General features: G+C 49.8%; 1 protein-coding gene and 1 long non-coding RNA gene across 18 annotated transcripts in view; one reads left to right on the top strand and one right to left on the bottom strand.

Moving 5' to 3' along the window:
- Positions 1-14,464, top strand: part of Fhad1 (forkhead-associated (FHA) phosphopeptide binding domain 1) — a 124,698-nt gene that overhangs the window by 82,085 nt on the left and 28,149 nt on the right. For all 16 annotated transcript variants that reach the window (XR_003954977.1, XM_017320274.2, XM_030253621.1 and 13 more), the window contains 6 exons: positions 143-250; positions 3,406-3,513; positions 4,559-4,663; positions 10,626-10,799; positions 12,081-12,306; positions 14,211-14,295. Coding sequence is in view for 15 of the 16 variants with exons in the window: in XM_017320274.2 (XP_017175763.1) it covers positions 143-250; positions 3,406-3,513; positions 4,559-4,663; positions 10,626-10,799; positions 12,081-12,306; positions 14,211-14,295 (806 nt within the window). In the remaining variant the exon portion in view is untranslated. The remainder of the gene's footprint in view (positions 1-142; positions 251-3,405; positions 3,514-4,558; positions 4,664-10,625; positions 10,800-12,080; positions 12,307-14,210; positions 14,296-14,464) is intronic.
- On the bottom strand, positions 992-12,119 carry Gm35295. Of its 2 annotated transcripts, none has more exons than XR_390916.3 (3): positions 12,002-12,119; positions 3,863-4,179; positions 992-1,122 (listed from the first exon to the last, which is right to left on the bottom strand). It is a non-coding gene; the product is annotated as a predicted gene, 35295 (long non-coding RNA). The 2 variants fall into 2 exon arrangements; XR_003955164.1 differs by having other exon boundaries at positions 4,096-4,179.

Raw genomic sequence — 14,464 nt, 5'->3', positions numbered from 1 at the left:
GGAGTGCACTGAACCGCTGGCCCCTCTGCCCTGGCCTGCGTGAGCCATGCTGGAGGTAGAAAAGCAAACCACACAGGGCCCAGGGAGAGTCCACTCCCTGCCATGGCAACAGGCAGACTCAACAGCAGCTGTTGGCTTGCAGGCTCTGGAAGAGAGCATCGGTCAGGAGAAAAGCAGATCGGAGGAGGCCCTGGAGAAGGCGCAAGCCCGAGTCCGTGAGCTGGAGAACCACTTGGCTAGTCAAAAGGAGGTACACGGGGCTGGGGGAGGCCAGCTGAAGGGACTGCGGGAAACAGAAGACAGGTGGGGAGAGGGGGTGCTCTCCTGTCCTGTCCTAACCTGGACTCCGCAATTGGGAGAAGCATAGAGGATTTAAAAGAGAGCCACGGAGATGTGTAGCCTTGCCAACCAGTTGGGAAAAGCAATATACATGTGACAAGCTGGGGTGGTGGCTTGTGCCCATCACCCCAGTACTGAGGTCAATTCAGTCAGGAGGCTGGGGATAATGGGATCATGGGCTCTTGAGAGAACACTCCATCTTCAGCACCAACATCTTCAGTCCCAGCAGAGGGATGCACAGGGCTGGCAGGAAGTCTGTCTTAGGTTAAGGTGAGTCAAGCTCGTGCTGGCCAAAAGATGGCTGTTGTCAACCCATTTCGGGCTTCCTCTTTCTCATAGCAGTCCAGATGCGTAAAAAGCAGGACCTGATCCTATATCCTTCCCAGCCAGCCCATCCACTCCCCATCCAGTCCCATCCAGTCCGCTGGCACGCGCAGCAGGATGAAGCCTGGCCTGGATCCTCTCACCAGGCTTGCTCTGGGTGCCAGAGGTCACCATAGTTCAGCAGATGAGAAGCCTTGCAGACGAGTTACACCCAGTTGCTTTAGTTTGGACCCATAACATGCATTTGTAAATCTAGACTTCAGTCCTCTCTTGGAAACTCAAAAACTCTGTCCCTCATTTCCACTTTGTAGACCAGAGGAAGGGGAAGGCTGGAATGGATGCCAGCACCAGCAGTTAGGGTAATCCTTTGAGAGTTGGCGCACACAAGCCCACGTCGGTTTGGATGGGTGTCTAACTCTCATAAGCTTTGACGTTTGTAGTTCATCACCTGCCTTCTTCCTAAAGTACAGTAGCCATTAACAAACACCATCCCTCCAGCCACAGAAGCCTGGGGAAGGGTTTTCCCATCCCTCACTAAAGATGCTGAGTTCCTGTGGGTGTGCCGGAACTCTAGTCCCCAGAACAGCTCTGTTGCACTGTCAGTTTGCATTTAGCTGCAGTCAGTTTCAGACCCCTGGTCTTTTAACCCCCCACACACTTTTGTAATCCCTGAAGGATGCAGGCTTTGTAGTCACACAAAAGACAAGTTCAAGTCTATCCACACCTCCCTTCTTGAAAGCGGGTCATGAAGGGCAGAGACAATGCACAACCCAGCGTTGAACCCGGAAGTGTCACTGATCTGTGGTAGTCGTCACCAACACCACTACAACCAGGTCTCCCTGGACTTGGGATAGCCCTTGCTTCCTGACCACCCTCCCTCCTCAAAGTGGGGTGCTTGTCTGCTCCCCCAGGGGAGGGGAAAGTATTGCCCTACATGCAGTTCCACCCACACAATCTGATGTGGCCCAGGGAGATGTTTACAGCGGCTCCTCAGCACTCTGTCAACACTGTTGCCACGGTTTGCCCTTCTTATGTCTCCAGGCAGGGTGAAAAGACAGGCGTGTGTATGTGTGTGTGTGTGTGTGTGTGTGTGTGTGTGTGTGTGTGTGTGTGTGTGTGTGCTGTGTGTGTATGTGCTGTGTATGTATGTGATATGTGGTATGTGTGTATGTGCTGTGTATGTATGTGATATGTGGTATGTGTGTATGTGCTGTGTATGTGGTGGGTGTGTGGTGTGTATGTGGTGTGTGTGTGTGTGTGTGTGTGGCATATGTGTAGTGTATATGTATGTATGTGGTATGTATGTATGTAGCATATGTGTGTGTGTAGTATGTATGTATGTATGTGGTACATGTGTGTATGTGATATGTGTGTGTATATGTGGTGTGTGTGTATATGTGGCATGTGTGTATGTGCAGTGTATGTGTGTGTATGGTATGTGCATATGTAGCATATGTTTGTGTGTGTGTAATACATATGTATGTGGTACATGTGTGTTTGTGTGTGTGTGTGTGTGTGTGCTTGTGTGTGTGTGGTCTCCATGGAGTCACTTCAGTCAGATGCCATCCAGGCATCAACAAGGGCTGGCAAGGTGATGGGAGGGGATCAGAAAAACTTAAGCCTCCGGGCTGGGTGTGGTGAGGTAGATCTCTAGGAGTCTGAGGCCAGCATGGTCTACATGCAGAGTTATAGGCCTGGCCTTAAAAAAGATTGGTTTTAACGCATCAGGCAAAGGGGCTGGGGCTTACACTGACCTTCAGGGGTCACAGGACCTGACTGTAGTCTCTTCCCAGAAAGAACTGAGCCCCCTCCACTGAGCTTTTTGTTGGTTTCTTGGGATGTTTGTTGTTTGTTTGTTTGTTTTGTTTTGTTTTGACAGAAGATCTGTTAGCCTAGGTTGGCCTCACGCTCACTACGTAGCCAATTATAACCTTTGACCTCCTAGCCGCCTCTTCTCCACCTCCCACGTGTTGGGATCACAGGTGTGAACCGCACAAAACTATCTTAAAAGCGGGAGAGATTTCTATCCTCTCCACCTCTTGAGGATTTAAATGCCTTCCGAAGGCTAATCCTCTCCCCCGTTGTGGACTCTAGTGGAAATCTTGTTGTAAGTTCCAAACACCCGATGCCCTGCCGGGTGCCGGAGGAAGCCCTGTGAATGCTGGCGAGGCTTTTCTTGGGATTTTGGCTACTGAGCCAGGACCTTGGAGGTAGAACCTGCGGTTGAGGCCATTAGCTGAATAAAGACAGCAAGACATGGATGGACCAGATGGCATTCCATGGCTAGGGACAGCAGAGAGCTAACCCGGAGCTCTCCCCTCATCCAAGACATCCCCGGAAGGCTCACCCTGAACCTTCTAGATGCTGGAAGAATTCTAGTGGTGACTGCTTCATTCATCTGCACCCCTCCGTCCTCCCGAAACTTGCTTCACTAGTCAGAAGGTCGTCACCAATGAGTCTTCTCCCTCAGGTCCTGGTCCCTCCCAGAGCCTCTGTACTCAGCCCGAGTGTTTGCTGTGTTCAGGACCCTGACCTTCCTCTTAACAGGTGCCGCCGCCATAGCCCTGAGCCCTCACCTCTTCTGGCTCCTGGTTTCCTGATCTATAACCCAAATAAAGAATGAAAGGGCCCTCGGCAGCAGCTCCCCACAGGGGCGCCATGGGGATGAGGTCATTCTGGGGGCGACGCAGCTGCCCATCCTGTTACTAAGTGGAAGCTGGTATTATTGACTGTGCCTTTCAGGCCTTGGAGAACAGTGTGGCTCAAGAGAAAAGAAAAATGCGGGAAATGCTGGAGGCAGAAAGGAGGAAGGCACAAGACCTGGAGAATCAGCTGACCCAGCAGAAGGAGGTAGGAGCGCCCAGTGCCCCCCACCCCCAGCAGGACTTGCAGCCAGGTGTGCCCGGCAGCCATGCAGTCTGAGGTCACGCCACTACCCACCGCCGCTGCTGGAAGTAGCCAACACTTGCCACTCAGTGGCTGACCCCGGATGATCCCTGGGAGCTCAGACCCCTGGAAAATGGGAATTTAAATGATCTCATTCGATGGGATAAAGGTTGCCGTATGTAAAGTACAAAGCTCTTCTCTGAAGCTACCAGGAGTCGTGCCAGCTGGAATGGGAAACAGTTCTAAGCACTCTGCCCCACCCCCGAAAGCCAGGGACTTCCCAGGGTGAACCTGTGCCCGTGCCAACACCTACCAGGTTAGACAGTGGCTCAGCTCAGGGACTGAACACTCTGTGACCAGGTCGTTTCCAGGAACAAGAAGCCCCTCCCACTTGGTGCTCCTGTGACTAACTGAGACACGTGGCTCCCTGCTCACCAGACTCATCATATCCTCTCTCTCCCTCTCACACCTCACACTCTGGCAGGCACCTCGTTCCATGATTTCTTGTCCCAAACCTCTGAGTCACTGGTCTTGATGGTGACTCACCTTGGCTTCCCCGTGCAGCTCATTTGTCCTCTGTCTTAGTCACTGTGTTAGTGCTGTGAAGAGACACCATGACCAAGGCAACCCCTATAAAAGAAAGCATTTAATTAGGGGCTTGCTTACAGTTTCAAAGGGTTAGTCCATTATCATCATGGCGGGAGCACAGAGGCGGGAGCATTGTGGGAGCACAGCATGAGCATGGTGGGAGCACAGCAGGAGCATGATGGGAACACAACAGGAGCATGGTGGGAGCACAGCAGTACTCATGGTGCTGGAGAAGTAGCTGACGGCTGCTTCCTGATCAGAAGGCAGAAAGCAAGAAAGTAGGCTTTTGAGACCTCAAAACCCACCCCCAGTGACAGAGTTTCTCCAACAAGACCTATATGAACCTATGGGGGACTTTTCTTAACCAACCCACCACACCCTCTCTTCTGCGCTCACCCCCAAACCCCTCCTTGACTTCCAGATCTCAGAGAACAACACGTATGAGAAACTCAAGATGAGAGACACTCTAGAGAAGGAGAAGAGGAAAATACAGGACCTGGAGAATCGCCTGACTAAGCAAAAAGAGGTAGGAGTCACAGAGACAAGAGGACCATTGCTCCTGCAGGCCTGCTGGGCCCTGCAGCCAGGCTTCAGGTCGTCCTCCTGCTCCCCTCTGGCTGTGGGCTGCTTGCCGTCTCTGTGGCTTGATGCTCCCACTTAGGAAACACAGATCTTCAGAGAGACACACCGGCTGACCACACCGCGCATAACCAGACAGACCTCCGCACAGTGCACGCGTCTCGGCTGCTCTTGTGGCTGTTACTAGCTCCTGGCTTAGAAGTGCATGGGGCAAGATCTAAACCCAGGACTCTTAACCCCTTCATCTTCAACCACTTCTTCCATTATACTGGCCTGGGTTTCTGTTAAGACCCACAATTCTGACATGGTGGGTAATGAGGAGACGGCTGCACACAGTCTCACAAACTGCAGTATTATTTGCTCATCCTGGGTCCCCGTCATGGAAGGGACTCATACACATGTACACACACACACACACACACACACACACACACACACATACACACACACACACACATATATACATAGGCACACACACCTTTGCCAGTCTCTGTCAAAGTAGATGAGCAACAACCAACCTTGCAAATGTGAGTTAAATTTAAATATGTAATATTTAAATATGTAAGTATGTATTAGAAGGATCTTCAGGGCTTGGTGGACTAAGAAGGGCATCTAAGTCTCTTTGCATCCATTTTTGAGGGGTTTTCTTTAAACACATTGACATGCACGTGTGGTGAGGGCCCCCGCTACAGGGTGGATCCGGAGTCTGTATTTTTAACAAGCTGCCCACATAACTCTAGAGCATTTTGGACATGAGCACCTAATGAGAAACTATGTCACCAAAGCCCTTAGGATTGATTACACAGCTGCTCTGGACCCCACCTTGATGGGAGGCCTTAATGGATGGGTGGGTGTCCAGAGGCGGCAGAGTCCAGCAAAGTAAGGCAAGGATCCAGAACTCAGGACTGCCACGCTCCCGTGTAAGGGCCTGGAGCTCAGATGAGGCCTGACCAAGGAGCTAGCTGTCTCTTTGCCTTGGTTCCTGGACGATGCAACCTGCAATGCCGTAAAATGAATCACCAAGGAAGGGGTAGGAACAAGTCAGTAAAAGTTGAGGTAGGAGGATAAGTCAGTAGGGTGAGGAAGAGAGTTTAAACCCTTTAGAAAAGGGCTGGAGAGATGGCTCAATGGTTAAGAGCACTGACTGCTCTTCCGAAGGTCCTGAGTTCAGATCCCAACAACCACATGGTGGCTCACAGCCATTCATAATGAGATCTGATGCCCTCTTCTGTGGTGTCTGAAGACAGCTACAGCATACTTACATATAATTAATTAATTAATTAATTAATTAATTAATTAATTAAAATTGTTTAGAAAAGACAAGCTAGTAATATGTATATGTATGTCTTATTACTAGCTTGTCATATGTGTGTGTGTGTCTACATATATATAATCAGGACTAGAGAAAAGACTCAGCAATTAAGAGCACTGAGTACTCTCCCAGAGGACCCATGTTAGATTCCCAGCACCCACATGGCAGCTCACAACTATCTGTAACTCCCGTTCTGGGCATCCAATGCCCTCTTCTGGCCTCCACAGGCACCAGGCACACAAACAGTATACAGCCATACTGGCAAGCAAATTACCTATGCACATAAAATAAATCTTTTTAAAAAGTTTATCATGAATCAATAAATAAACTACAATTTTATCCTAGCAGTTGCAGGGGCAAGGAAAAGCCTGCTGGTTGTGTAGTCACTATGTAAAAGCACAGCACAGCAGGGCTGTCCGAGGAAGCCTGAAATCTCAGCTGCCCGGAGGCTGAGGTAGTTCAAGACCAGTCTGGGCTAAAACTCAAGATCAGCTTAGAAACTTGTCAAAGCCATGTCTCAAAATAAAAAGTAAAGAGAGACCTGAAAATAGACCTAAAGATACATGGCTTGCTTAGCACGTGCAAGGGCCCTGGGTTCAAGTCCATAGTTAAATGTCAAGCAAGCTCACAGATATGAAGCCCTTTCTGGGTACCAACCCCATAGATGACCTCCACCACAAGCTCGTAAAAAGAATTCTACAGCAACCAGAAACATCCTTAGCGACACCCTTACATCAGGCCAATAAAAGCAGTAAGTAGCTGTGAGACCTCAGAGCTGGCTGACAGCACCAGACACATCAGGAAGAGCAGTAACACCCGACCCTGAGTGGACCCACCATCTACCAGGACAGAAAACAGACTGCAGAGCAAACACTGTGCGACTCTGGCAGGGATCCTATATGCAATCCCTCAAACCCCAAAGAAGCAAAAACAAAACTGGACAAGTTAAAAGCTTCCGCCAGACAGAGGGAACAGTAAGCAGACACAGCCCCTAGACTGGGCAGGAAATACTTTGGAGACACAGGTCAGAGAACTGGTTAATCTCTAAACCATCTGAGGAATTCAGATAGCTCAATAAAAAGATGGCCAATGGCCCAAAACTCACCAGGTACCTGATAGACTGGCAAGTTTTGTTTTATGGGGGGGGGGAGAGCCCAGGGCCTCACACAAGCTGGCCAGCTGCTTTCTCACTGAGCTAGATCCAACCTTTCTGTTTGTTTGTTTGTTTGTTTGATTTTATTTTATTTTTGAAAGGGAGTCTCATTCATTGGTCCAAGTTGATCTTGAACTCACTATGTAACCCAGGCCTGTGTCAATTCTGCTGTCCTCCTGCCTCTCAGCCTTTCAAGTAGCTGGAATTATAGACTAGCACCACACTTGACTTGAATACACATTTTTTCTTTATTTTTTTTTAAAAAATATCTTATTTTTTTATGTGCATTTGAGTGTTTTACTTGCATGTGTGTCCGGTGCAGGCAGAGGCCAGGAGAGGGCATCACTGGAGTTGCAGAGGGTTGTGAGCCATGTGCATGCTGGGAACCAAACCTGAGCCCTCCGGGAGAACAGCCAGTGCTCTCAGCCACTGAGCCATCTCTCCAGCCCCCTGAGTAGATGTTTTTCAAAAGAAGACAATTAGCCGATACACAAAAAAGATGAAGCCCTCAAGGCTGTCGGAGGAGTGACTTTTAGAAAGATTGCTGCGGGCACTCAGCTCATTGGTAGAGAGCTTGCCTAGCATGCGGGAAGTCCCGACTTGTGTCCCCAGTATCACATAAACCTGGCCTGATGGCACAGGCCTTTAATCCTAGCCCTTGGGCATTAGAGGTAGGAGAACCTGGAATTCAAGGTCACCCTCAGCCACTGAGGGGATTCAAGACTCAATCCTGAGCCACATGGGACCATATCTCAAACAAACAAAAACAAAAACAAAGCCCACTCAGACTAAGTGGTAAGCGGCTTATTCTCACACAATCTTATTTGTACTCACAACAGAATAATCAAAAGGTTAATGCCAAGCTGAGCATGGTGGTGCACACCTTCAGTCCTAGTACTCGAGAGGCAGAGGCAGGTAGATCTCGAGTTTGAGGCCAGCCTGGTCTACAGAGCAAGTTCCAAGACAAGTCAGGGCTACACAGAGAAACCCTGTCTTGAAAAACAAGAACAAAACACCGACCAAAAAAAATTGATGTTTATCTACACAGGCAAAACAGATAAGAGAGAGAATAGAGAAGAAAAATCGCTCTGGCTCTGTGAGCATGGAACAAAGATGGCTGACAGTGAGTCTTCATTAGACCTGTGAGCATGAGCCAATGATGGCCAACTTGGGTCTCTACAGTATGTAGGGATACGGAGCAAAGACCTATGGGTATGGAACAAAGATGGCTGACAGCAGGCCACCTCACACAGTCCGGCTTCTTGGCACAGTACAGACACAAGTGCACTCTGTGGTGGGTCCTCAGGGACATCTGGAGGAGTCCATTGAGCACCATGTGACAAGTGGCTCTGTATCTACATCCTCTTAGGCAAGGTCACTTGTCCCTACTGGAGACCCTTAACACTGAGATGTCAAGCCCAAGGCAAAACCTCGGGCACAAAGGCCAGGAAGCGACTCCCACTGAAGAACAGGGACAGCCTGGGAACAGCCGTGCCTGTATTTTTCTTTTTCCAAAAACTATGTTTTCTTTTCTGATTACAAAAGAGCCCCACTCCTAGAATTTTTGATAAACACGGAAAATGACTGAGAAGAGCCTGGACATGGAGCCTGCATCTGCCAAGCAGCGCTATCACCAGTGATGAGCTGATATGATTCTGTCTCGGGTGCCTTTGTGCTATTGTTACGAATGTGGGTGAGGCTGGCTCGGTACCAAGATAGTGGCGTGGTGGCTACTGCTTCGAGAACTATTTTGATACATTATGTATTTCTCAAATGTCTCCGCGTCCCTGAGCCCTCTTCCCCAGCCTGCCACTGAAGAATGTCCCGGGTCTGCCCTGTGTGGGGTGGACCCTGGGTTGCTGGCCCCTCCCTCTGTCAGGTTGGGGGTCGATTCCCACTTATTCTGGATATAGATGATTGGCCCCAAGTGGGGGTAACCCCAGCACTCAGAAGGCTGAAGCTGAGGCTCTTGAGTTTAAAGCCAGCCTGGGCTATTGAGACTTTGTCATTAAAAAAAACAAACAAACAAACAAACAAATGTCTTTAATCCCAGCACTCAGGAGGTAGAGGCAGGCAGATCTCTGTAAGTTCAAGGCCAGCCTGGTTTACAAAGTGAGGTCTAGGATAGCCAGGGCTACATAGAGAAACCCTGTCTCAAAAAAACAAAATTAATTAATTAGTTAATTAATAAGCAAACAAGTAAGTAAAAGCTGTTTGGCTGAACAAGTGTGCATCCAGCGATCCATCCTGAGGGTAAATCTACAAATGCAGCTGCTGGACCCCAGGATGTGAACGTCCTCACTCCCAGTCTCGGTACCCACGTGACCTTCCAGAGAAGGTAGGCTGGTCCTCACTAGCAACAGCAGCTTGTGAGAGCACCCAGGACTGTGTCTCTAGACTGCATTTCATGGGGCTACGGACGCAGCTCAGTCCATAAAGTGCTTGCCAGGCAAGCACCATGACCTGAGTCCAATCCCCCGAAACCACATAAAAAAGCCAGGCACGGGAGCGGGAGAGATGGCTCAGCGGTTAGGAGCACATGCTGTTCTTGCAGAGGACCTCGGTTTGATTACCAACACACAGGTTGGGCTATAAGGTTAACAGCCGTCCTGAACTCTGGCCCCAGGGGATCCAATGCCTCTGGCCTGGGGCACCTACTCTGAGTGCAGATAGACAGACACACAGACACATAGACAGACACACACACACACACTCCTGTCTCAAAAGAGGTAGACTATATTTCTGAGCATGACACCTGTTGTCCTGTGGCTTCTATGAACAAACACACACACACACACACACACACACACACACACACACACACATACACATATACACACACCTGTTCATACATGTGCACCCACAAACACATCCATGTTTAGAAAAATAATGTTTGGGACCCAGCATAAGGCCTGGCAGGAGACCATACTCTAGTCCTTAGAGGAGGGTCTCTAAGGGGACAGACGGTAGGATTTGTGACAAAGATGGATGAAGGGGTTTCGAGGGAGAGGCATGAGCTATGCCAAGGAGTTGGCAACTGGAATCGAGTCCAGCCAGGGACCTGGAGTGCAGGGGAGCAGTGTGTCTCCAGGGAAGAGTAGGTAAAGGGTGAATGCAGTTAGCACATTTATCCCAGAAAATAGATTTATAGACAGCGCTCCTCGGGTATTTAAAGGGCTGTCTCATAAAATAGAAATAAAACTTCGTCAAGGGCTCCAGGTGACACAATGAGACTCAGAGACCAGAAATCACAAGAAGACAGATCTCCACTAAAGATAAAGGAGTGTTCTGCAGTAATTGGAATCTTCCAGAAAAATCCTTGGGCTTTAGAGTTAAAAAGAATGAGCCAACTGGAGCCCGTGTCCTCTCCGCAGGCACAGAGGATAAGGGGCCTTAGAGGAGTAAATGCTGGCCTTGCTGATTTGGTGTTTGCTGTTTGTCTAGGAGATAGAATTAAAGGAGCAGAAAGAAAACGTCTTAAATAATAAATTAAAAGACGCCCTGGTCATGGTAGAGGACGCTCAGCAGATGAAGACAACGGAGAGTCAAAGAGCCGAGACGCTCGCTCTGAAGTTAAAGGAAACATTAGCAGAGCTAGAAACAACCAAGACGAAAATGGTGGGTTGATGTGAAAAAAACCGGTAAGCTCCCCTCCCCCCTAAACCCCCCCATCAAAGATTCCAGCGTGTGCTGGCTAGCGTTATGTCAAGTTGACAAAAGCCAGAGTCGTTTGAGAAAAAGGAACTTCAGTTGAGAACACTTGATGAGGACCCCATCTCTAAATAAAATAAAGTACAACTGGAGATCTGGAGAGACTGCGGACAGTCCACGCTCATGCACAGTGCTAGGAGAGAGAGCAGGAGTGGAGGAAAGTAGGGCTGGCAACGTAGGCAGGCCTGGAGGGGCCTGGGGTACAGATATCAAAAAGGGCTCAGAAAGTGGAGAGTTGTTTCCTGTCTGAGAGCCTGCGTTGGTTGGTGATTTTAGTAAGAACTGCGGTGGATGATTGTAGTCCAGCATCAGGGAGGCAGAGCCTGGCAGACCCCTGGGGCTCACTGACCAGCCAGCCTAGCCTACATGGTCAGGAAGAGACTTGTCTCAATAAAAGAGGTGGATGGCACCCAAGGTCATCCTCTGACCTCCACACACAGGGCACACACACACACAAATGCAAGTCAATTTGCTTTTTTTTTTCCTCATCTAACTCTTTGTCCATTTACTGATTCTTTTTTAATTGATTTTTATTTTATATGTAGGTGCTTTGCCTGTGTGTATGTCTGTGCACTACCCATCTGCCTTGTTCCCATGGAGAGTAGAAGAGGACGCCAGATCCCCTGGAACTGGTGTTACAGATGGTCGTGAGCCACCATGTGGGTGCTGGGAACTGAATCCAAGTCTCTGGAAGAGCATCCACTGCTCTTGACTGCCCGATTTTCCAGCACACACAGCTCCCATTCATTAATTTCTATCAAACATCTGGGTCTCGGTGCTGTGGGCCTAACAGTGAAAGAGAGAGCAAGGTTCCTGCCGCATGGAGCTCAGAGACTTGCAGGGAAGACAAACAAACAAACAAACAAACCAACCAAAAATGAGGTCACTTCAGATGTGGATAAAGGTCTCAGGGACAAGAAAACAAACAACAGAAATTGTCTGGGACTCTTCGGTGTGTGGGAAGGTTTTTCCAAGGAGGCGATGTTAGTTAGAGACAAGGCCTGGAAGAGGATGGACCAGCCATGCAGTGGGGGAGGGTGCCAGGGGGACCAGGGGGACCAGGGGGACCAGGGCATGCAGAGGCTCTGAGGTAGGATGCAGTTTAGCACCTGTGTATGCAGAGGAGGCAGGCCGCAGCCATCTGCTGCTCTGGCTCCCGAGGTTAGATCCCTACCAACGTTTCCCCAGATCCTGACGGACGATCGGCTGAAGCTGCAGCAGCAGTCGATGAAGGCCCTGCAGGATGAGCGGGAATCCCAGAAGCACGGCTTCGAGGAGGAAATCTCAGAGTACAAAGAGCAGATCAAACAGCACTCGCAGACCATCGTGAGCCTAGAGGAAAGGCTCTGCCAAGTGACTCAGTACTACCAGAAGATAGAAGGGGAGATCACAACGTTGAAAAACAACGATACAGGTAGGGCTGGGGCTGCAGAAGAAACTCCGTATCTAACTGTTCCTGCATGGCCCCAGGCTGGACCCCATCCAAAAACCCCCATGTTCTCCGTCGGCCCCTCTGCTGCTCATTGCACACGATGCTAGAAGCCCTCGGAGGCCTAACTGAGCCAAAGTCACGAAAATGAGTTAGGACATCCTTTGTACTGAGCCAGTGAGCCAGCGAGCTCAGAGCTATTAGTAGAGGTTGTCTTTTCCACATCATAAATGACAACCCAGGGCTTTCTCTGTGCCACTGGCCACCATGACCTCACTTAACAGTCCCCCACCCTACCCCCTGGGCAGCCGGGCAGCCAGGACTGTCCTCCTATAAATTTAACCCAAAGGCGAAAAAAATAGCCATCAGAGCTATGCCTCTCACTCACCTGAAATGACCTAGCTCACTCATGACAGGCACTAAACTCTGGGTGGAAAATTCTGGAAGCAGAGGCCTACCGAGGTCTCTGCATCAGCACTGCTGATGTTTGGCGCTGGATAAGCCTCGCTTGGGGGTAGGGTGCCTCCCATAGCTACATCCCTGACCTCCACTAGAGGCCCCCGATCCTCACCCACCTCACATCCAGGTGTCTCCAGACATCACAGAAATTACCCCCAGAGAGAGGGAGGCGAGGTTAGCTCAGGCTTCCCTCAGGCATTCCATCATTCCTTCAGTCCTCTCTTGCTCTCTTGTCACGGCCTCCCTTAGGCACCAGAGATCCACGATAGGCAAGCCAACCAATATCCCTGTGAGTTTCCAAGTTAGTGCCCTAACAGCTAACAGTGACTTGGGATAAGGAGGGTCCCACCGCAGGGGCACAGAGTCCAGGTAAGAGTGAGGATACTCAATGGGACCCAACGGTGACAACATCTGTCATTTCCACCCTTAGAGAATTGTCTGCCATAGGGCAGGCATTAAATAAGTGTTTGTTGAGTGAATACATGATCGGGCAAGGATTGGGAAGCAGAGGACAGTGGGCTAAGGAGGGAGCGAGGAAGCTGGAAAGCCAGGAGATGTGGATTCTCTTAAGGTGTTTGTCTAGAAAGAGAGAAGAGCAAGTAGAGTGGCCATCGATGAGGCCGCACCTCTTAAAGCTCAGCTGGGCCATTGCTACCAGGTCCCTCAGTCCCACAGTGCTACCTGGCCTGTAAATGTCACCCAGTAGCCGGGAAGAGCCCATAGCCATATTTAGCTCATTTTCTGTTGCTGCTGAACCAGTGAACACCCAGTCCTATAAATGTTCAAGGGATAGGGGGTGCTTATGGCAATGGCCTTGCCAGCAAAGTCCTGAGAAAGCCCAGCGTGTCACATGTCAAGAGAAAATGGATGTGCAAAGTTGGGCATGTAGTTTGGTAGGTAGAGGACTGGTTTGTTGTTTTGTTTTGTTTTGTTTGTTTTGATGGGAGAAGGTAGAAAAGGAAAAGACATAAGAGTTGTGAACGTGTCCGGTCTCTGTCCCTCTTATAAGCTGCTGGCGTCTTGGGGCTCTGCCTCCATGGTCTCAAATGACCAATCTACCGTTCTAACTCCATCACGAAATCAAGTCTCCACTTTCTTAAACCTCACAATGCGGATGAAATGCCAACCGATCAATCCTGGCCGTGGGTGTTGGCAGGTCCCCTGCAGGACCAGCTGAGACCCTCACTAGATCTCAGAGGACCTCAGCCCCACCCAACCAAACCTCTGGTTCTTCCTCAAAGTACACTAAGTACAAACTACATGCAGGCTTCATGCAGAGAGGCAGCCTCAGTTTATCACCCTACACACGGAAGGAGTCTCAGGGTAGAGAGAGCTCAGGGACGTGTGAGAGACAGGCAAGCTCACAGGAGCGGTCAAAGGAAAAGTCCACCACATAACTGTGCTGACGTTAACACGCCCTTCTAATGCAGGACCGAAGGAGGAAGCCTCCCAAGACCTTACAGCAGGACCCCCCCTGGACAGTGGTGACAAAGAAATAGCGTGCGACCATCTGATGTGAGTACCCCTGTCTCAGGAGTTGGAGGAGCAGGGATATGGCCGGATTGTGTTCTCCCTGTTGCTTAGCCTTCTCGGTCCCTGCCGTGTGACCGGTCCCATACAAGACTAGCTGAGACCCTCACTTGACCTCAGTCCTGCCCCCAACCAAACCCTTGGCTCTTCCTCA

The sequence above is a fragment of the Mus musculus genome, chromosome 4 (genome assembly GCF_000001635.26).
Source record: "Mus musculus strain C57BL/6J chromosome 4, GRCm38.p6 C57BL/6J".
Classification (NCBI taxonomy): Eukaryota; Metazoa; Chordata; class Mammalia; order Rodentia; family Muridae; genus Mus; species Mus musculus.
This window is presented reverse-complemented; position numbering and strand designations above follow the sequence as displayed.